General features: G+C 38.7%; 1 protein-coding gene across 2 annotated transcripts in view; it reads right to left on the bottom strand.

Moving 5' to 3' along the window:
- Positions 1-24,695, bottom strand: part of KIAA0825 (KIAA0825 ortholog) — a 397,136-nt gene that overhangs the window by 305,468 nt on the left and 66,973 nt on the right. For both annotated transcript variants that reach the window (XM_013965785.2, XM_018050038.1), the window contains exon 5: positions 4,617-4,778. In XM_013965785.2, the coding sequence (XP_013821239.2) occupies positions 4,617-4,778 (162 nt within the window). The remainder of the gene's footprint in view (positions 1-4,616; positions 4,779-24,695) is intronic.

Genomic DNA, 24,695 nt, shown 5'->3' with positions numbered 1-24,695 from the left:
TTTTTTTAAAAAAGAAAAAATGATAAAGATCAAGTTGTCAATGACATGAAGAGGTAACACTTGGATTCTTAATGTTACTTTACTGTTCTACAGATAGGGCATAAAAATAACTGATGTAAAAGATATTTACCCTGGAAAAATAACATTAATACAAAGTACAAGTTTTACAGATCTATTCTTGGAAATAACTATTTGTCATTGTGTAGCTACAGTTTAAAACACGAAAAAGTTTAATTATCTTGTATTTATCATTTCATTTCCAAATACATTATGTTTATTCACTCAAAGTAATGGGCTTTGATGTTTACAAAAACCATCTGCCTATTTTCAAAATGAATTAAAAAATAAGCTTCCCAAGACTTCTTTTGCTGGTGAGCAATTCTATAGTAAGATAGAAAAAGAATTATTGAGCAATTACGATAACCTATATAGCATAATCTTCCCCCACCCCAATTAAAAAGATTTTTAAAAATTTAATCCTATACAGAGAAGCCAAAAGGATTATTTTAAGGCAGGATTAGTAACACTGAATCTAGACTAGTAGGATATCTCACGATTTTAACAGATTGTGGCATTTTTATTTTTGTTTGGAATTCAAAATGGTCAATTTCAAAATTTGACACTGTCAAATGTTATGAGCTCTTTGAACATGTAACAAATTATTTTACCTATCTAAAATTAATATTGGACATGCTATACACTTATTAACATTGTCTAGAAAAGGTACCCCTTTTTTGGCTCATCGTTTTAAAGCATAGTTATTTGCATGCAATCAACAGTGGTTTCTTTAAGAGCATGCCCAGATTAAGGCCCTCAGTAGAGTGCAGAGGGTCACAGGGATGCCAGCTGCAGAGCAGCCTCTCCCTACGGAGTTCGCTGTGGTTCATTTTACACTTCTGGTTAGCTTCCACACTGCTGCTTTCTCTCATAGAGAGTAGAGGTTGGCAGTACTTCTCTGTGACATCCACTTTCACACCCAAATTGGTCTTCATAGGCTCCCATTGTGTGCACTACAAAGCAACTTGCCTTGTTGGCAGCTCTGAGTGGGAACTACAAGTCTTTCTTTTCTTCACTGTTCTTTTCTGGCTCACAAGCAACCTCCCACCAAAAGCTGAATCTGTAGAAGAGACTACATCCAAGAGATAATACTATGAAAAGTATGAAGAGAAGCCCAGGTGGCCACCTTGCAAATTTCCAATGTGGAAGCCTTCGACCTCTCTGCCCAAGAAACAGCTAAAGTCCTAGTGTAATGAGCTTTACAAACCCTAGGAGCCTCTTTACCTTAACTACATACGCCTCTCTAATACAAGCCCGTAACCATCTAGCTAAGGAACTCTTAGAAGCCATTTGACCCCTCTTAAGACCCCCTAAGAGTACAAACAATCTTTCAGAAGATCTGAAATCTTTGATTCTTCTGAGACAAACCCTAAGTGTTCTTCTTACATCCAATTGAAGCAGCCATTGCTCTTTGTCATTGCTGGGGCTAAAGAAAAAATGAGGGCCAAGAAACCGCCTGGTTTAGATAAATCTCAGATGCCACCTTTGGAAAATTTGAGGAACTGCCCGAAGAACAGCTTTATTCTGAAGGAGTATTAGAAGCGCTCCATAAATTAAACCTGAGGCCACACCACAAGATAAGATGACCTAAAAGAAATACAGTAAGATACCACAGCAGTCAAATAATGTCATATCATTTTTCTGAAATGACCAAAAGAGAAAACCATAGAATCATGACCAAACAAAAGCAAGTAAATATCATAAATAAATATCCTTTCTTTTATGTCTTGTGTCTCTACAAAAATCAATTGTGTCAAATTCAAATTCCTGAAAGCACTGCCAGTTTGGCTAAATATACAATATAGTAGTAAACATCAAAGTAAAAGAGTAAAACATTTGGTTAATCATCTTTCTATTTTCTCTGTGTGATGTTAAACACCTGGATATTTTTTAAACATCTGGACAAGGAATAAAAAAAACCCTTATTTTTCATCATATTGTTTTGGTTACATAGACATAGTAGGCAACTCCTTCCAAGATCTTTATTAGCAAAATATGCTCCAATCAAAACAAATACACAAAAACCAAATGACTTGATCTGAACCACCTTCTCCCCAACACAAGTTTTCTAAGCAAAACATTAACTATCAGGATAACCTAAGATTCATCTGATTTTTTAATCATTCAAAAATCGTTTCCTTTGGGATTTAAGAAGCCACGTCTTTTGATAAGAATTGATTAATGTGGCTATACTGAATAAAAGATTTAAATTTTTTCTTAAAGATTTCCCTCAAGATCATTCTTTTCGGGAAGTCATTTACATGAAGTTATGTCAGGTTAAATCTTGGCTTTGTTACAAAAATATATGAATGAAGAACACATATTTCACAAGATGTTCTAATACTTAGACATTTCTTATAGTCATTCAAATTTCGTTCCACATACTATGTTTGATAACCCACAAATGTCTTTCTATAAAAAGTATTATTAATATGATACTGAAGTTTCTTTTATCTGCCATGCTGTTTAGATGATGACAAATTTGGGGTAAGACTTCCCTGGTGGCTCAGATGGTAAAGAATCTGCCTGCAATGCAGGAGATACAGGTTTGATACCTGGGTCAGGAAAATCCCCTGGAGGAGGGCATGGCAACTCACTCCAGTTTTCTTGTCTGGAGAATTCCATGGACAGAGGAGCCTGGCAGGCTACAGTCCATGGGGTCACAAAGAGTCAGACACAACTGGGAAACTTTTACTCACTCACTCAGTATATTGTGGAATAATTATCTATTTTCTCTGTTAATTTTACTCAATGAACCTAATTATTGCTCTCATGCACGGCATTTGCAAGTCTCAACACTGCTTGATCTCAATCCAGTGCTGTTGAATCAGCTTTTTCTTATTTTCCTTTTTCCTGAAATCAGTATATGTCAAATCTTTGCTTCAATTCTTGGCTATTTAAGTTTTATATCTTTACAATACCTCTATTATACAATTTTAGGTTTGAATTTATGTTTCCCTTAAGAAGAATAAAGTTCTCAGAACTGAGTTATTTCAAGAGCTTTGCCTAAGACTAACATAAGATGAATCAAAATGGATAGGTATCTAGATACTTTGGAGTTCACCCTGTTTCTTAATCCACACCTTGGGAAAGACCTAGAAGAGGTGTGGATGAGAGATGCCAAATCTAGCCAGGCATGATGGATGCGTACCAACACCAAGTGCCAACTGCTTGTGGCACCAACAAGTCAATAAAAAATCAGAACATCATATTTCTCTATTCAGATCTCTCTTTGATCTAGTAGGTTCCATCTAGAAGATCCCCTTAGATCCTCTGGATCTAAGAATCCTCTAGATCCTTAGGGCTCACATTACCTCCTAATAAATCTAACCTTTCATTCTGACTTTTAATTTTCATATCTGTTCTATGTTTTTATTATTTTTCTCATTTGATTTTTGTCAGATTCAGAAATCTATATTCTACATTTTTTTTCAAACTACAACCAAATTCAGAAAAAAAAAATGATCTACATTATTTATTTTATGATTTAATAGTGCTATTTAAGCTTAACCTGAAACACAGAAGGCCAGTAAGCTATGCTTAATATAAAGTAAACTCCAGTTCTATAACTTTTCTAACATTATCTACCTAGGCTAGGTAACCAAAGAAATACAAAGGTAAATACATTAAACTAAATGTAATTCTTCACTAAGGAATCAGGTTTGGAAGTTGGTTTTGCAATTTGTAGATTAATTGTTAATCACTTGCTTCCCTCACTTTGTTTTGCAAATGCAGCCACTATTTACATTTATTCTCCTTAAAATAACATGGTGCATTACGTAAAACAGAACTTTGGATAACTCACTCCGATATGTATGAAAATCTTTATAAATATAGACATGAAAACAGAAAGCATATCTTAACCCATTGTGCCTCTGAATTCTACCTTTAATGTTAGAAACAGTATTCGAACACACATAGCACAGTTTTTTAAAAAAGAATTTTGTTAAGACTAACAAAAAACAACTTATTGTATAATTAGAATTACAATGGTAACAACTCACATTTACTGCTTATGATACGCTAGCCATTCTCTTAAATATTTTACATTCATTAAATCATCAAATTCTCAAACATCTACATAGTATATTGGAATCTAACGTACCAAATTCTGAAAGAAAATAAAGAGAAACTTGACTTAGTCTTATACTATCATTTTAAAGATGAGAAAATGGTGGTCTAAGGAAACTAACATTTTGCTCAAGGTCATCAGGCTGCTGGCAACAAAAAAAGGTGCTACTAGATCATCCAGTGTGCTTGTTCTTTCCATAGGCCAGGTTGTGCTTCTCTGAGTTTAAAAAAAAAAAGTTGATCTAATTTTAGCTAAAGATAATGATCCAAGATTTACTTACGATGATTTCTTAATTCAAACTATTCAATGAATTTCTTAATCCATTGATAACATACAAAGGATAAAAATGTAATTTCACACTGTGCTTTATACTTAATATTTATTTTAAATTCTAACACATATATTTTTTTCTTCAGGTAATGGTATAGATTCAATTAGCAGGAGGCAAAAACAGAGAGAATTATAGATGTGCAGAAGAGCATTTTACCTGAAGTATTCCTGGGTATCCTGAGCCATGAGAACATTTCTTCAAACAGCTCCTGGACCTTTTTTTCCAACTTCAAAAATGATTTTACTAGCTGTGATAAGAACTTGAGTTCATCTAAGGAGAGGAAAAAGTTTCTTCCTTTCTGTGGGTATTCAGGAGTAACTGTAAAAAGAGTGGATCAATACTATTGACATGATACATGTTTTCTCATTCAATATTAGAACAGTCTATGATTCAAAATTCACAAGATCCTTAATAATTAAATCAAGTTTTTTCTTTAGTAAATACAGATAAAATTTCCTAGGAGAATCATTCCCCCTCCCCTGCTGGGAAGCTAGAGATAAGTTTGATGCAAACATGACAATTAAGTAATCATGTTAAATGATACAGTTATTAACAGGAAATGTGATTTGTTGTTGCAAAATCATATCTTATACAATTTTTTTTTCTTTTTTTTAGGTATGGCATAATTTGATTCTAGTCACAAGGAAGTATAAAATAAAACTAAACTCGGGGACTTTCTACCAAAAAGCTGATGTATTCCTCAAACGTGTCATGTTGGGAAACACAAAGACTAGGAAATGTTCTGGTCAAAAGGAGTCTAAAAAGATACAACAAGTGAAATCAATACATGATCAGTATTTTACTTTATCTTATTATAAAGAGCATTATTAGGGTAATTTGGTGAAATCTGAGTAAGGAAGACCTTTGAAGAAAGTAGGGAAAGCCAATAGACCATTCAGGTAGGACCTAAATCAAATCCCTTAAAATTATACAGTATAAGTGACAAATAGATTCAAGGGATTAGATCTAATAGACAGAGTGCATGAAGAACTGTGAATGAAGGTTCATGACACTGTACAAGAGGCAGTGATCAAGACCTCCCCCAAAAAAAGAAATGCAAAAAGGCAAAATGGTTGTCTGAGGAGGCCTTACAAATAGCTGAAAAAAGACAAGAAGCAAAAGGCAAAGGAGAAAAGGAAAGAAATACCCATTTGAATGCAGAGTTTCAAAGAATAGCAAGGAGAGACAAGAAAGCTTTCCTAACTGATCAATGCAAAGAAATAGAGGAAAACAATAGAATGGGAAAGACTAGAGATCTCTTCAAGAAAATTAGAGATACTAAGGGAACATTTCATGCAATGATGGGGACAATGAAGGACAGAAATGGTATGGACCTAACAGAAGCAGAAGATATTAAGAAGAGGTGGCAAGAATATACAGAAGAACTATACAAGAAAGATCTTCATGACACAGATAACCGTGATGGTATGATCACTCACCTAGAGCCAGACATCCTGGATTGGGAAGCCAAGTGAGCCTTAGGAAGCATCACTATGAACAAAGCTAGTGGAGGTGATGGAATTCCAGTTGAGCTCTTTCAAATCCTAAAAGATGATGCTATGAAGTGCTGCACTCAATATGCCAGCAAATCTGGAAAACTCAGCAGTGGCCACAGGACTGGAAAAGGTCAGTTTTCATTCCAATCGCAAAGAAAGGCAATGTAAAAGAATGTTCAAATTACCACACAATTACACTCATCTCACACGCCTGGAGAATCCCAGGGGCAGCAGAGCCTGGTGGGCTGCCGTCTATGGGGTCGCACAGAGTCGGACACGACTGACGCGACTTAGCAGCAGCAGCAGCAGCAGCACACGCTAGCAAAGTAATACTCAAAGTTCTTCAAGCCAAGCTTTAACAGTATGTGCGCCGTGAGCTTCCAGATGTTCAAGTTGGATTTAGACAAGGCAGAGGAACCAGAGATTGAATTGCCAACATCCATTGGATCATTGAAAAAGCGAAAGTTTCAGAAAAACATCTATTTCTGCTTTATTGACTATGCCAAAGCCTTTGACTGAGTGGATCACTACAAACTTGGAAAATTCTGAAAGAGATGGGAATACCAGACCACCTAACCTGTCTCTTGAGAAATCTGTATGCAGGTCAGGAAGCAACAGTTAGAAGTGGACATGGAACAACAGACTGGTTCCAAACTGGGAAAGGAGTACGTCAAGGCTGTACATTGTCACTCTGCTTATTTAACGTATATGCAGAGTACATCATGCGAAATGCTGAGCTGGATGAAGCACAAGGTGGATTCAAGATTGCCAGGAGAAATATCAATAACCTCTCACATGCAGATGATACCACCCTTATGGCAGAAAGTGAAGAAGAACTAAAGAGTCTCTTGATGAAAGTGAAAGTGGAGAGTGAAAAAGTTGGCTTAAAGCTCAGATAACTAAGATCACAGCACCCAGTCCCTATTCATGTCAAATAGATGGGGAAACAGTGAGAGATTTTATTTTTGGGGGCTCCAAAATCACTGCAGATGGTGACTGCAGCCATGAAATCAAAAGACGTTTGTTCCTTGAAAGAAAAGTTATGACCAACCTAGACAGCGTATTAAAAAGCAGAGACATTACTTTGCTAACAAAGGTCCATCTGCTCAAAGCCATGGTTTTTCTGGTATAGATGTGAGAGTTGGACTATAAAGAAAAGTGAAAGTGAAGTTGCTCAGCCGTGTCCGACTCTTTGCGACCCTATGGACTGTATCTTACCAGGCTCCTCCCACCATGGGATTTTCCAGGCAAGAGTACTGGAGTGGGTTGCCATTTCCTTCTCCAGGGGATCTTCCTGATCCAGGGATCGAACCTGGGTCTCCTGCATTCCAGGCAGATGCTTTAACCTCTGAGCCACTATAAAGAAAGCTGAGCACCAAAGAATTACATCCATGAGGTCTCAAAGAGTCGGACACGACTGAGTGACTGAACTGAACTGAGTAAGGTCTACAACCTAATGTTATTTATTGCATAACTGTTAGTTTTCTGATTTAGACAACTATAAAGAAGGCTGAGCACCGAAGAATCGATGCTTTTGAACTGTGGTGTAGGAGAAGACTCTTGAGAGTCCTTGGACTGCAAGGAGATCAAACCAGTCAATCCTAAAGGAAATCAGTCCTGAATATTCACTGGAAGGACAGATGCTGAAGCTGATTCTTCCCCACAGTATCTAACAACACTGTTTTAATCATCACACCTCAGTTCATGATTTCTATCTGCCCAAGCATATCTATGTTTCTCTGTTAACCACGCTAGGATGGGGTTTTCCCCGGCAGGAGTTCCTTCTGCTTTTGCCTCGCTGAATTAATCTCCTTTTCTTTCTTTCAAGTTTCAATTCACTCCTCTCCTCCAAATCACCTCTCCATAAAACCTTATCTGGATGCAATCAATCCAGGAGTTTGCTTTCCCCCTTTAAGCTGGTCTGGTCTTCACCTATTTGGTTTTTCTGTTTTATCACTGTAGAACTGTCTTACTTCAAGAAATCTGGGACATAAATGTTTACACACAGGCAACTATGTTTAGCTGGCCACCAATTATAGTTATAAAATGTATGAAATAAGGATTATTGTTTTATTACAGAACGAGATCTATGATTTTTAGGAAATACAAATTTCTCCTAAATCCTAAGAAAAGTATAAAGAAAAAAACTAAATTTTCACTTTAGAGCAAGACAGTATTAAATTCACCATCAAATAACAATTGTAAGTTCACGTAAAAAATAAAAATAACTATATAGCTGAGGGCCTTTCCCCCGTATAATTTTAATAATTTTTTTCTAAAATATAAAATTCTATCTATTGTTTAGAATATTAAGGACACATTTTAAACTTTTCTTCATGACAAGGTTTTGAAGACAGTTACTTATTTCTGTGCTGCACTCGGCGACTAGTGTCTTTCCCTCTGTTAAAGGCATTTCTCAAAAGATGTAACCATTGGAAAAGGGTTCTATGATCAGATAGATTCAGGAATTACTAGATACTAAATATTCTCTAAAGTGATTCACAAGGAATTCCCTGGTAGCACAGTGGTTAGGACTCTGCTCTCTTAACTGCTAGGGGCCTGGGTTCAATAATCCCTGATCTAGGGGAACTAAGATTTCACAAGCCACAGAGCATGGCCAAAAAATATATAAAATAAAAGTTATTCACAGTGCAAATTAGTATACTAAAGTCTATCCTCCTCCTCCTCCTCCTAAGTCGCTTCAGCCATGTCCGACTCTGTGCGACCCCAGAGATGGCAGCCCACCACGCTCCCCCGTCCCTGGTCTATGCAGTTCTATAATAAATTTAAAATATAAAAGATTTAATGTTTCTCTAGCTTTTTTGACCAATGAACACCAGTTCACCAACATGTTAGTCAACTTCTAGGATTTTCTCAAACAGCAGCTGAGGGGACATTGTTCTGGGGTCTGGATTACAATCCCACTTGAGCATCTACAGCTGCTTTGTAGTGTTTCCCCCCACTTTAGGCCTTTCCTTGTGGGTTCTTGTTGCTACTTTTTCCACTCATAAACTCTTGCTCCCAATTGCTGTTGCTGTTCGGCCGCTCAGTGGTGTCTCTTTGCAACCCCATGGACTACAGCACGCTAGGCTTCCCTGTCCTTCACTGTCTCCCAGAGTTTGCTCAGACTCATGTCCATTGAGTCAATGATGCCATATAGCATCTTGTTATTTTTCAGGCTTTTCTGAGAAACTAATGAAAGTCTTGAAAATTCTCCTAGACCCTCTAATTGAAAAAAAAAAATCATGTAGTCATAGCTTCAGGGCTGAACAGGACCACCTGAAGTTCATCCATGGCTGTCATAGGACACAGTGGTCCAGGACCTTGTGTTTTATTAAAAGTGCAAATTCCTAGATCATCTCCAGATCTCTTTTAAGCAAATGTCCCAGGTGTGAGTTTTCTGCACAGAAAAGTTTGAGACTACTACCTGAGGGATCTAATTAAAAACCTTAGTGGTTGAAAAGCACTCTCTAGGCATTAGAAAACTTGGATTTTAGTCTTAGCAAGTCAACTAAAGAGGTGCTATTATATGTATATAAAACATATATTTACATATATAAAACATCAATGACTTAAAACTCCACATTTTCCAAGGTCACAAAATTTATTTATGATTTTTTCATTTCTGGAAGAAATATGGAATGTTTGTCGGGAATTGCTAAGGTAAATGAATTATTATGTATCTATACATTTTCCCTGGGCAAAAGAAGAACTTGTCCTCAAAAAATACCTAAAGAATAATTAGAGTTCTTTAGGCACACTCATCAGAAATATAAAATGATTTCCTTGAGTTCAGAGACTATGTCCACTTTATTCACTATAGTATCTGAAGAATCCAACACAAAATAGACACTCAAAAATACTAGTTAAAAAAAAAAATGCATGCAATCCCTAGAAATAGCTAACACAGAAAAATACAAAACAAAAAGATTTCATACTTAACCCCATCAAAACAATAAATATATGTCAATATTCAAATAATTACAGTATTATATATACATTCTTGTCAGTATTTTGACAAAATAGATTTCAAAATTATTTCTAAAATAGAAAATGTGTGCAAAAGGATATAAAAACAACGATGAAGTGGAAACTTTATAAAGCATAGTGATACAAGTTTTTTGTGTTTAAAAAGTAAAATTATACTTTAGAAAATACTCCATTATTAAAAAATTCACAGATATTCATAGATCTTTTGTTATAAAAAGTAGAAAATCTCTCTCTTCTGTGTATTTATATTTATATACACAAGCTGTTGCTGCTTAGTCGATTCAGTTGTGTTCGACTCTGTACAACCCCATAGACTGCAGCCTGCCAGGCTCTTCTGTCCATGGGATTCTGTAGGCAAGAATATTGGAGTGGGTTGCCATGCCCTCCTCCAGGGGATCTTTCTGACCCAGGGGTCGAACCCAGGTCTCCTGCACTGCAGGCAGATTCTTTACCACTGAGCCACCAGGGAAGCCCCTTATATACACGTACATACAAACACACACACGGACTTCCCTGGTGGCTCAGACAGTAAAGCGTCAGCCTATAATACGGGAGACTTGGGTTCAATCCCTGGGTCGGGAAGATCTCCTAGAGAAGGAAATGGCAACCCACTCCAGTATTCTTGCCTGGAAAATTCCCATAGACGGAGGAGCCTCGTAGGCTACAGTCCACGGAGTCGCAGAGTCAGACACAACTGAGCATCTTCTTTTCACTTCACTTCTCACACACACACACACACACATCACTCAGAGGATATATACTATAAATTATATACTTAGAAGTGTTTTTCACCCAGTAACTAATAGTTAAAATATTAACTCCATTATCTTGTAGCAAAAATAAGGACACTGAAAATAAATCTAGGACATTAAAGCTCCTCACATTTGAACTGCAACAAAGCAGCTTTTGGAATAAATATCAAAGTCCAGCTAAATCAGACAGACCATAAAAATGTGGGTTGCAGCTGAAAGTACACATATTATTTTCCAAAACCATTAGCAACAGAATTCTTGTTAATGATAGCATTAAGATACAGGAGAAAATGAGAAGCTAGCAAAATCAGATAATCTGAAGCTGGTGGATCAGTATAATAGGATAAAAGGTGCACATTTTCGTTTTCCCAAGAAAAACGAACACTAGCCACCCTATTATTGACTGTAAATGGATCCATTTTCAGCGAGGAAGTATTCTTGGTGCCACCAGACAAGCAATGTTAAAAAAAAGAGGCGACACACAAAAGCTATTGAAAGTCTCATTTTGCCGGATGAAATTCATGACATAATCCAAATGGAAGATATTTGTTCCAGTGAAGAGAACTTTTTAACAATATTGCAATAAGGAGTCAGCAGACACTGCTTCGGAACAAATAACAAGTAGTACTTTCCCAGTACCCAAGTCACTTCCTGAGAGCAGGTGAGGCTGTAGAGACCACTCTAGGGTTCCAGCGGCCAGAAGGAGCCCTGTGCCTCTCTAAGCACCTGTTCCAAGGAGCCACACAGCAGGGGAAGAAACAGGATGCAAACCCTATATCCCTTCTTTGTTATGGGAGCCTGGTTAGTAGACAGAAATCATGGAGGACCTGCAGGCATGGCTTTTTGTCACACTCACCAAGAAGAAATCAAAGCTGTTCCCTCCCGCCCTTCCCACAGCATTATTTTCATAACTTTATGTATTTCCCACATCTATATGGCTAGGGCGGAGAAGGCAATGGCACTCCACTCCAGTACTCTTCCCTGGAAAATCCTATGGAGAGAGGAGCCTGGAAGGCTGCAGTCCATGGGGTCGCTGAGGGTCGGACACGACTGAGCGACTTCACTTTCACTTTTCACTTTCATGCATTGGAGAAGGAAATGGCAACCCACTCCAGTGTTCTTGCCTGGAGAATCCCAGGGACAGGGGAGCCTGGTGGGCTGCTGTCTATGGGGTCGCACAGAGTCAGACACGACTGAAGTGACTTAGCAGTAGCAGCATATGGCTAGGGAGGCACTTGAGACAGAGATAAAGAATATTTCCACCTTACTTTTCAAAATTGAAATCAATATCTCATCTCTTTTGACGAAGTTTCTATATGTACCACCCAAAACGGATAGGGTAAAATAAAACTTTAAAGTAAACTGAGTGAATAGAGGACTAACAGGAGGAAGTGAATAACTCTGAAGTTGAGTTAAAGTGCAACCAGACCCAAGGGATATGTGAACATCTGGCTCTGTGGACACTGAGATACCCCACACATAAACTTCAGGACCCCTCTTCTACACGGTGAGAGGATGAAAAAAGAACTATGGGAAAAGCTGAGCTTCAAAAAGCTAACTGAATCTGAATTCAGGAAATGTTCAAACTCTTCGAAGCGGGAGGTTGGGCTCCCCCTCTCTTTAGCTCTTTCCCTACTTTTGTTTCTTCCCCCATCTTTTTTATGAACATTTTTTTTTTTTTGACAGGGACGATTTTTAAAGTCTTTATTGAATCTGTTATCATTTTCATGTGATGTTTTGTTTTTTTTTTAGCCGTGAGGCATGGGTTAGTTTCCCAACCAGGGGTCGAACACAGAGCCCCTGCCTTGGAAGGCAAAGTCTTACCCACTGGACGGCCAGGGAAGCCCCCTCCACATTTTATTACGTGGCATGCTGCTACTTCTAGCACCGCTACAATAGTAGAGTAGTTAACATGGAATTGTGAGACCTGAGGGCCTGGATTCAAATCCTGACCCTGCTCCCTACTAACTTTCCGTAAATTCCTTACTATCTTTATGCTGCACTAGCATACAAGATTTAATTGAGTAAATACAAGAGCAGTTCCTGAGAGCTAGTCAGGGCTATATAAACATGTGACATTATCACCACCTCCTCTGGGAAGCCTGGCCTCAGGGTCTAGGCCAGCTGAGATGCCCGTTTTCTGTGATCCGCCCTATTTCACTGCATGTACCGTTATTTCAGCACTTGCTATATCATTTATAATTATTAGTTTGGGCATTGTCTCCTCAAACTTTAATCTGAAAGGCAGAGATTGTTCCCCTTATATTGCATTCCCAGTATTTATCATAGTGTCTGCCGTGATGAATGAGTTCGAAATGAGAAACACTGGTTAAGTGTCAGAGACAATACCAACTGCTCTTAACTTCTTTTATTTGACTTTTTTCCCTGGCCATTAAAAAAAAACTTCTTTAGTAAAATACTAATAGTAAATGAATTTAATGTTAACCATTAAATGCCAATTTTAACAGTCATATTTAATAAAATATGCCAATTTTAATTTTAATGTCTTCGGGAGAAAGAACCGTAAGCAAAGACCTGTAAACTACTTTAAATGTCACTGTTATTTAATAGGCTCCATCTCTAAGCTTGAACATTTACAAAGTTTAATGGTCCATGCTAAGATCTTAGAACCACTCTAAGACCTTCCAATGCTGCTTAGCTGTGTCAACCCTTCAAAACACTGGTTTTGTTGCCGTGTGTGTGCTCATCTTTTTTAGAACCTCAAAAGCTATGCACCTATGTTCACAGAAACAATGCCTTGCATGTAATTCTAAGAGTTTCCCAGATCCATTGAAGCCTTCAGTCCTCATTGATAACCTGGTTAAGGTCCTCTGCCTCGGTTTACCTGACTTAAAGAGAAGTCAGATGAGCAGGTCTCAAGATCTTCCTCTCACTGAGGAGAGTTGTATTATAATATCTTCTAGAAATTTCTACTTCCCCTTGCAAGAAGAATGGGCTAACTTCAGTTTCTACTTCATAATCTCATCACTCTTTCTGTATGATAAAAGGTCTCAAAAGATTTACAGAGACAACTCTGCCCACTAGGACAGAGGCTCTGGGTATGGTGAGAGAATAAACTGAGGCATAAAAACTAACCCTCTTGCTGCTCATGAACTTAGATAAACACACAGATTAGTATTAAGTGGCCACTGCTTTGATAGTGGGACATGATGACAAAGTCACTCGGTTAGAAAAGATTGAATTGCTAGTATAATACTAGCAGTGCGGACCATATCTGCATTTTCTGTATCTTCTTTCTCTGTTTTAGGCCAAGAGCTGTTATGCTTAGCTGTGCATCCATTGACAGGATTGGTAATCACGGTCTAAGACAAGCAGGCCTATGGACAGAATAAATGCTCACAACCCACCCTCAGCCCCCATTGACTTGGAGATTTGCTATTCCTTTTGGCGGGGTGCACACAACAAATACCTTCTTGCTTCACATACCACTGGCTGAAACAGGTGGAGATAAAGTCATCTTGAAACTATTCTTCTGGGTCAGTGAGAAACTAAAAAGAATCTGCTTCTATTATTACCCTTTTATGATTTGGGGGCCAACACCAGCTCCACTGGGTGCTACCTAAATGTGCTGCTGAATGATAACAGAATTCTCCCACACTCTATTCCATCTTCTCTGGCAACAGCTGTCAGTATTGCAACAACAAGGGGTCAGACTTCTCATCCGTCTGCCAAGGGTAGGTACAATATTCCTGTCCCTCTCCTATTTTCTCTCTTTGTTATTTTGTTTACCTGACTGAGAACATGAGAGAGAGTATCTGACTCCTGATGTAGCCACTGTTATTTGAAGATGCTAATCAAAGAATGGCTCACATTTGAATTCAGCCAAAATTGAGAAATGTACCCAGGACAAATCTCTGAGTATTTTCTCAGCTGACTTTTGCTTTATGCTGGTTTAACTCCCAGTTATAAATACACAGATATGCTGACCCTCTTAAAGAACATCTTAATAAAAACACATCTCTAGTGTAATGAGATAGGGTTTAAATTTTAAGTACAGTATGCTAATAGGACATTATTAATGAAATATCTTCTTAATATCGTTTTCTCAGTCTCAAATTTTGGTAGAGTTAATTATATCTATCATAGGTGTTACTTTCTATTATCATGACCAAAAATTAACCTATAGAAAAATCTTGAAGTTAACAATTCATTTTTACTATATTCTAAAAGGTTGTATCTGAGAACTGGTATTTCATTTTTTTAAAGATATGCCATGAGAGATATTACATTATCAGTTCATAATATAACATGTTAAAAAATGAATTCTAAAAATTTAGCCTTGGAATAAAAATAATGCCATCATCAAAAAGAAGAATATAAGATACCTGAGTATATGCTTCCTAATATAATTCTAATTGAATCATAACCTTTCAAAAGGGATTGAACATTTTTCCTCTTTTATACTAAAAACAATAAAGAGTAAGATTCTCTTAACACTTCTTTATCAGGTAGGCAAATTATAATGCTTGTGAAGATATGTTAAAATGAATATGAAAAGAGATAGCTGTGGTGATAATAGAAGTATCTTGTACCCACCTGGCAAGCGGTATTCACGAGCTCATTATTCTAACAGAGAGGAGGGGAGGCCTTGGACTTAGGGAAGCCACTTACCAGGTGTGACAGCTCCTCACTGAGCAAATTCTATAGTTATTTTACCGTTTTAGCTGCCTTCCTCACCTAAGGAATAGTTATTCAGCCATAAAGGCAAAGTCATATTTCCTTCAAACTTTAAATATGACATTGGGGCCCCTTGGGAAGATATCATCTTTTATACTATCTTCCCTTGAAAGGCCTATGAGCCAAAAAAAAAAAAAAAAAATCTTTAAGTGGGTTTCACTTGCTAACTCAACAAAGATTTGCCTTGTGCCTATAATGCAAGAGGGAACCGTATGCCATATACCATGGGTGGTGAGACACGAGAGGTAGAGAGCGGCATCAGAAAGCAGGCTAGGGGTGACCAGCCAGGGACAGGCTTCACACCAGTCACCGTCAGCTCCTTCGGCCACTCCCGTCTCTTCAGAATAAATTCACCTCTCTTCAATGATTTAAGTTCAGGTAGGAAAAAAGGCATTAGGTTCAATATATATGAAAAAAAACAACAAAAAAACACCCTTAGAGTTGAGAAAATTCCATGGATAAAAAATTAATTGAAGACTTATCAGGAGTTGACTGTCAACCTATTTTGATATAAATGACCAATGCTGTTGACCAATGACCATTGACTCTGTTGTTCTAATTTGTTTCAGGAAAATATTTATGATTGAAAAAAGGTAAATAAAAAATACATGAAAAATTAAACCGAGCTTGGCTTTTCCTTGCATATATAAATACTAGATGTCTTTGATTTTTTTTTAATATTATAATAAAAAACACTTCCCTGGTGGCTCAGATGGTAAAGAATCTGCCTGCAATGCGGGAGACCGGGGTTCAAAACCTGGGTTGGGAAGATCCCCTGGAGAAGGGAATGACTACCCACTCCAGTATTCTTGCCTGGAGAATCCCATGGACAGAGAAGCCTGCCAGGCTACAGTATGTGGGGTTGAAAGAGTTGGACACGACTGAACAACAAACACTTTCACTTTCACAAACACAATATTTTAGAACTCAACTTGCATGGCATTGGGTCCAGTACTATTGGTGCCTGGGTTGTGACGTACAGAAAGGAAGATAAGAGTAAGAAGAGAGACATCAAAAAGCCTACAAATAATAAACGCTGGAGAGGATGCAGAGAAAAGGAAATTCTCCTACACTGTTGGTAGGAATGTAAATTGGTAAACAGCTACTACATAGAACAGTATGGAAGTTCCTTAAAAACCAAAACTGAGTTACCATATGATCCAGTAATCCCACTTCTGGGGCAGATATTCAGAAGAGACAGACATACTAATTTGAAAAGCTACATGCACTGCAATGTTCGTAGCAGCACTACGATATCCAAGACATGGAAGCAATCTAAATACCTGACAAACAAATGGATAAAGAAGACATGGTACATTTATACAATGGAATATTACTCAGTCACAAAAAGCAGTGATACAATGCCATACAGCTTATCATACTAAGTAAACCAGAGTAAGACAAATATCATATGATATCACTTATATGTGGAATCTAAAAAAATGAGACAAGGGAACTTCTTTACAAAACAGAAACAGACTCAGAGATGTAGAAAACAAACGTATGGTTACTGAAAGGGAAGACGGGGGCATAAGTTTGGGATTAACAGATACATAGTATGGCACCCCATTCCAGTACTCTTGCCTGGAAAATCCCATGGGCGGAGGAGCCTGGTAGGCTGCAGTCCATGGGGTTGCGAAGAGTCGGACACGACTGAGTGACTTCACTTTCACTTTTCACTTTCATGCATTGGAGAAGGAAATGGCAACCCACTCCAGTGTTCTTGCCTGGAGAATGCCAGGGACAGGGTAGCCTGGTGGGCTGCTGTCTATGGGGTCGCACAGAGTCAGACACGACTGAAGTGACTTAGCAGCAGCAGCAGTACTATATATAAAATAGATAAACAACAAGGGCCTACTATATAGCACAGGGAACTATATTTGTTACCGTGTAATAGCTTATAATGGAAAAGAAGATGAAAAAGAATATATATACTCAGTTATATACATATATATGTATATAGATATATATAGCAGAGAAGGCAATGGCACCCCACTCCAGTACTCTTGCCTGGAAAATCCCATGGATGGAGGAGCCTGGTGGGCTGCAGTCCATGGGGTCACTAAGAGTCAGACAAGACTGAGTGACTTTACTTTGACTTTTCACTTTCATGCATTGGAGAAGGAAATGGCAACCCACTCCAGTATTCTTGCCTAGAGAATCCCAGGGATGGGGGAGCCTGGCGGGCTGCTGTCTATGGAGTCGCACAGAGCTGGACACGACTGAAGCGACTTAGTAGTAGCAGTAGTAGATGTATATAGATATGTATATATTGCTGAGGGCTTCCCAGGTGGCTCAGTGGTAAAAGAATCTGCCTGCCAAGAGACTTGGTTTGATCCCTGCGTTGGGAAAATCCCCTGGAGAAGGGAATGGCAACTCACTGCAGTATTCTTGATTGGGAAATCCCATAGACAGAGGCAGCTGGTGGGCTTAAAGTCCATGGGTTCACAAAAGAATAGGACATGACTTACTGACTAAACAACAACAAAAAATTCACTGAACACATAATACATGGTAAAAAGCCTTACATATGTCATTTCTAATCATCACAGAAACTATAGTCAGGAAAGAGGCTCAGCAAAGGTAAATTATTTATCAGTGAAGGACAATGTGAAAGTATTCTTTAAGAAAAATAGCAATAACACTAATTTTCAACTGAAAAACAAAGTATCAATACTATGGGAGTCACAAGGTGATTCCTCTGAACAGCTTGATTCTGTAAGATCAATGTAAGAATAATATAGACAATTTGATCCATCAGTGAGAGACAACGGGTACTTTTCCCAGAACTGGAATTCACCTTTTATATGTATCTTTCTTTCAAACATCAAGTTCTAACAATGATAATAGAAAAAATTAAATAAAGTTTATTTTGTGCCAGATACTGTTATAAGCATTCTTGTACTTGTGCTAATCCTCTAAACTCTGTGAGGAAAGCACTAACATTAGCACCTACCTTGAAAGTATGAAGATGTTAAATAAATTGCTCAAGGTCACAAAGCTCGTAAGTAACTTTTCAAACGGGCTTGTTATGTTAGGATCAATCTATAGCAGGCAACAGAATTACCTGGACAGGTGTTAACACACAGGTTGGTAAGCTGCCCCCAAAGCTTCTGATTCAGTGAGTCTAGGGTGGAGCCCAAGAATTTCTATTTTTCACACGCGCAGGTGATGCTGCTGCTGATTTAGAAACCATACTCTGAGAACACTTGCTCTGTAGCTTCTTTTTTTTTTGTACTCCCACCTAGCCATCCTGTTTTCAATGTATAAGGCTTTGCTTCAGGATAAACTCTCACCAAAATTCATACATATAAGCTGAAAGAAAATGGCCCTCTAGTCATCCATTTATTGGATATCTTCATTTTTTTGTCTGCCCAGCACCTTATTCCCTCGTCTAGTAACAAGCTGGTCCCTTGGCTATTCAGAGGCTTTCTCTGAGATATTTTGAAAAGAAGGACCAGGGGAGTTTCTAGGATGTAAGCAAGAAGCTACCAGGGGTCACCTACTCTGTGGAGTGGGGAAACTGGTCTGAGAATGAAGTCATCACATGGGGAGAAACCAAGACAGCTTGAAAGCTAAGTTCCATTTGCTCAGGCCTCCAGAAATCCTCCAGTTTCTGTCCTTCCGGACATTTAATTGTTTAGCTCTTTCTTCTACTGTGTGAATTACCACATTCTCCTTTAATCAGTACCTCTCCCCTTTCTGCATAAGAAGCAGAGATGAGGAGTGGAGGAAAGAACCTTAGCAGGCTCGGAGTCCTGGCTAATGCCTTCACCAGTAACACAGACTAGTTCCCAGGTGCGAACCACAGGTATCTGCAGGGCCTCCAACAAGCCACAGTAAACCTCTACCGCTGCTGCGATCTGAACTTCACGGGAAGTTCTTTCCCTTAATTTCTGCCTGCACAAGGTCCACATATCCTTCGAGGCCATACTCAAGTCCAATTAATGTTTCTAACTTGCTCTTTCTACACTAAAACCTCCCCTCTCTGAATTTTTCATATACTTCAAGTTTTACACTAATTACTTGGTGATTAATTTAATCCTTGGAAAGCTTTCTTCCTCTCATGTTTTGTGGGTTAGTCGTTTTTACCTCCTATATTTGAAGGTGATAGGGACAGAGTATAGGAACAAGGAAATGATTAAATAGTTAATCCCATTAAGGGATCAGAAGTAAAGGAGAAAGTATGGGAGATGCCTATTTGTTAAAGACCACTCAGGAAAGCAGGTTAACTTAACCACAAAACCAAGCAGGTGTGCTTAGCAATAAAACCATGCAAGCATGAGGCATGCCCCCAAAACAATAAAACAATGGTGGACTGAGAGCCCCATCCTGCCCAGTAAGATCGGCAAGTTAATAATTCTCAGGACACGCTTCTCTGTGCACACTAAAAACAAAAACATAGGGGAAGGTGACTATACACTGAAACCCAAGACGATCTACCACATTTTAGTATATGTCACTGCCTTTTTGCTCATTTCCATTGTGCAATGACAGTCCCAGTCTGACCAGATAAGGACAAGCAAAATCCCCCACTGATGGGGAGGAGGAACTGACGATGGAAACATGATGTTTACTCAAGAATGAGGAAAAAGGGGATTTTTCCCCTGCCCATTTAATCTTTGATTACAAACCTGTAACTTACTAAGTTCTTGGTGAGCCACTCCCTTGCCCACTGGCTTGTATCTCTCTCCCAAGAGTGCTATACTAATAAACTCTTTTCCTTACCTATTACTCTGCCTCTTGTGAAATTCTTTCTGCACCAAGAAGAAGAACCTGTGCTCTACTGAGTATAGAGACGTGTTCTGTTGGTTTCGAAGGCTCTTGAAGACACCAATTGGGTACAAAAGTAATTGTGGTTTCAGATTGAATTTTTAATCAGTATAACTAGGCTTAAACACATCTTTATTAATCAAAATAAGAAGCATTACAATCAATACATTTTTGCCAATGAGAAATAAGTTTATTCCTGCAGTGTAAAAATCATGCTTCAGGATTTCAACAAACTCTTCAAAAGCATTTTCTGCCTCCTGCTGGTTGTGGAAGCTTTTCTCCTACAAAAAGTTGTTGAGATGCTTCAAGAATTGGTAGTCAGTTGGCGAGAGGTCAGGTGAATATGGCAAATGAGGCAAAACTTTGCACCTGGCCCAATTTGTTCAACTTTTAAAATGTTGGCTGTGCAATGTGAGGTCGAGCATTGTTGTGCAGAACTGGGCCCATTAACTTGTTGTTGACCAAGGCTGGCTGTAGGCTTTGCAGTTTTTGGTGCATCTCATTGATTTGCTGAGCATACTTCTCAGATATAATGGTTTCTCTGGGATTCAGAAAGTTGCAGTAGATCAGACAGGCATCAGACCACCAAACAGTGACCATGATCTTTGTTTGCTGCAAGTTTGGCTTTGAGAAGTGCCTTGGAGCTTCTTCTCAGTCCAACCATGGAGCTAGTTGTCACATAAAATCCACTTTTTGTTGCACATCACAATCTGATCAAGAAATAGTTCATAGGTTGTTGTGTAGAACAAAAGATGACAACACTTCAACGTGACATTTTTTTTTATTTTCGTCAGCTCATGAGGCTCCCACTTATCGAGCTTTTTCACCTTTTCAATTTGCTTCAAACGTCAGATGACCCTAGAATGGTTGATGGTGAGTTCTTCAGCAACCTCTCATGTAGTTATAAGGGGATCAGCTTCTATGATTGCTCTCCATTGGTCATTGTCAACTTACGATGACTGGCCACTATGCTCAAATCTTCAAGGCTCTTGTCTCCTTTGCAAAACTTCCTGAACCAACACTGCATGGTACATTTGTTAGCAGTTCCAGGGCCAAATGCATTGCTGAAATTGCAAGTTGTCTCCGTTGATTTACAACCCATTTTGAATTTGAACAAGAAAATCACTTGAATTTGTTTTTTGTCTAACATCATTTCTGAAGTCTAAAATAAATATAAAACAAACAGCAAGTAATAAGTCATTAGCAAAAAAAGAAAAAGTGAGAAATGCACGTCAAAATGATGCATAACATAACCACGTTTAAGAATGTATTCCAATATCAAACAGCAAAGTTCAACAGTGTAAAACTGCAATTACTTTTGCACCAACCTAATACAATTTAGGAGAAGGAAATGGCAACCCACTCCAGTATCCTTGCCTGGAAAATCTCATGGACAGAAGAGCCTGGTGGGCTGCAGTCCATGGGGTCGCAAAGAATTGGGCAGGGCTGGGCGACTAACACTTAATATAATTTAGGCTTTAAATTGATTTCAAACTTCTAAAAAAAAAATTACTTGGAGAAAGGTAGTTTTTCTCAAAAGAAATATTGTTTCAGAGTTGAGTTGAGGGTGGGGGTGGGTAGCAGAGAGTAGGACTGAGACATAGAATAAGGCATCTTGTAGGAACTTTCTGTGCTGAGTGACGAGATGGGAGAATCAAAGGTTTGGGTTTTCTTTCTGTTGTGTCTTCCAGATAAACCCTCCATTCTGTATGCATTCCGTGTTATAAGAAAGCACCAGAAAGTGAACACAGTTGCTCATCTCTGCCTGCCTCTCCAGATCCTGCCTGTTCTGCAACCAACACACTTCCATTTCATCGTGTTCATTCTGGACAGAAGTCAAAAGGAACCCCTACCAGCTGGAATCACTTTCCCAGAACTTTGCAACTGCTTGTCTGCATAACTCTCAAGCAGCTTTTCAAGTATTCATATTTTATTTCTCTATCTAGATGAGAAGTAAGGGTCTGATGCTTTTGGAATTCCCGTTAATCTTAGCACAATACTTGTTCAATAGCAGGAGCTAGATTAATAAGCTGATTAGTTGGTTACTACAATATACCTCCAGATACTGATTTGTTTCAAGAAAATGATCCCAGTTAAAAAAAAAAAATCATGGAACTCCTGTTGTGCATTAGGCAATGGATTGGGTGCTGGGGAAAATAAATAATGCTTGCCCTTGAGGTGCTTAGTGTCCATATGGGGAGACAGACCCCTAATTAGATATTTTAATAGAATATGCTAAGAGCTTTGAGAAAGGCATATGGAGATGCTGTGGGAGCGCGGATGAGGGGCCCTGGCCCAGAGAAAGCTTCCTGGAAGAAATGACACATGAGCTGTCATAAAAGATCAATGGGAATTAGGCAAAGAAGGGGAGGAAGAGGGTAGGAGGTGGGAGACAACAGAGCCTGAGCGGGGGGTTTTCCATCACTTTGGTGTTGCCAGAGAGAGAAAAATACGAGGTGAGGAGAGGCAGGGGATGAGGCTGAAGGAGGCAGGTGCCAGGTCAAGGAAGTCTTGCTAACACTAAGTAGCTGGAGGTTTGCTCCTGACACTGATGAGGAGCCACTGAAGAGCTTTAAACAAGGGAGGGGCAAGGGCTGGGCAGATGTTTTACAGGCAAACAAGAATGAGGAATCCAATCACAAAGAGAAACAAAACTATTTTAACAGTCTGAATGAGGGATGATAAAGATCTAAACTACTCCTTGATAACAAATGCAGAGGAAGAGATAGACTTGGAAATACTCAGTCAGGAAAAACACAGCAACTTGGTAATTCTTTTGATTGGGGAGGTGGGGCGGTAGGGGGGGATGAGCCATAGCTGGCACCTGAATGATCCTTAGCGGCCCTAGCTTGGATCGCAGGAGAGGACAGGGATCAGGGGAATGGTGAGGAGGTGTGATTTGTCCATGCTGGGTGTGGAGTGCCTGTGCAGCTTCCCAGGGACCAGCTGAGCAGAGCTCAAGCTCTAGAGTATGAAGCTCTGGGGGGAATCAGGGCTGGAGCCAGATCAGGTGGTCCTTCACACATAGAGATGGTTGAGTCAAGATGATAAACAAAGGAGATATCCACATATGTCTATTATTTTAATTTAGTCTTAGTCCCTTACTTCTCATTTTTAAATTGAAAAAGGTTATCACACTTTCAGATGTCATTATAGGAAGGATTTTAAAGATAAGATGAAGTTTTCAATGAGAAATTGATTTCAAAGTGACAAACACGCAGCCTTTTGTCATATACTGGTGTTTAGGAACACTGTATTAACAGACGATGGCAAGTCACTTTGTCAGATTAACTCTATGTATGTTTCACATGATGACAATAACAAAGCACTTAGTTTGTCCCAGACACTATGTACAATATCTATATTAATTCTTGGACATTATGAGGCAGGTTTTATCACTATCATCTCTCTCTTACAGATTATGACTCACACTCACAAAAGATTACCTATCCAAGGCCAGAAAGCTGCCATGTGGCAAAACTGGAGTGCAAAGTAAGTGTGGCTCCATAGCTCCTTACAGCAAGAAGGCATCCAGCAGAAGTGCCCCTCCCTCACCTCCAGGCGTTTTTTTTTTTTTTGGCAGCAGTAGCAGCAGCTGTGAAAGGATGGCCAGCAAGACAGCAATAGCCTTGATACTCCAGAAGGAGGCAGGCAAGCACAGGAATTTTAACACACACACTCAAAATCATAATTAATGAATTGATGTCTAAATGAACACACGCATCAATCTAGGTATTCACACTTATGAATCTGTGTAGCTAAAACTGAGTATTACTGCTGTTGGAGGGCAACTTGAATTTACATATCAAAATTTAAATTAGCTTGCTCTTTGGCCCAGGAATAAGTCTTCTGGGAACAAAGCTTTCAAAGATTTACACTCAAGCATACAAAGAAAAGAAACTGGGAGAAATTCTAACATCTGTCAATAGGGGTTAGTTAATTAAGTAATTCATATAATCATACAATAGCTTACAGCTTGTAAAAAGATGCACTTTGTATATACTGAAATAAGAGAGATCCATGACATAGTAAAAAAAAAAAAAATTGCAGAATGTACGTACACAGTACAGGCCCGTGTGTAAGTACAGAAGGGTACACAACCAAGCTACTAAGAGGGAATCACTTTAGGATGGCAGGATTAAGGGTAGAGAGGGTGAAAGAGGCCTCACGCTTTATTTTATATACTTCAAATATGTGCACACACAAATACATGTATCGGTGGACAGGTATTGCTTTGGGGGAAAAATTGTTTTCTAAATCCAGTGAGTCAACACTATGGTAAGATTACATTTAGCCACATGCACACGAATTAGGCTACACCTATACAATGGAATATCACGGCCCTACTGAAAAGAACGTCAGAACAGATGGCATCGATATGGGAGGAGATCATGAAATATTAATCGGAAAAAGGCACAATGAAGAACAGTAGCCTGATCTCATTAAAAAATACAAACCTGTATATTAATTCTGATACATGCAGACGAAAAATCCTGCAGTGTGCAACAAACTATGAATAACAGTGG

This window comes from Capra hircus, chromosome 7 (assembly GCF_001704415.2).
Source record: "Capra hircus breed San Clemente chromosome 7, ASM170441v1, whole genome shotgun sequence".
Lineage (NCBI taxonomy): Eukaryota > Metazoa > Chordata > Mammalia > Artiodactyla > Bovidae > Capra > Capra hircus.
Note: the sequence above shows the minus strand (reverse complement) of the source record. Positions and strands in the feature narration are given on the sequence as shown.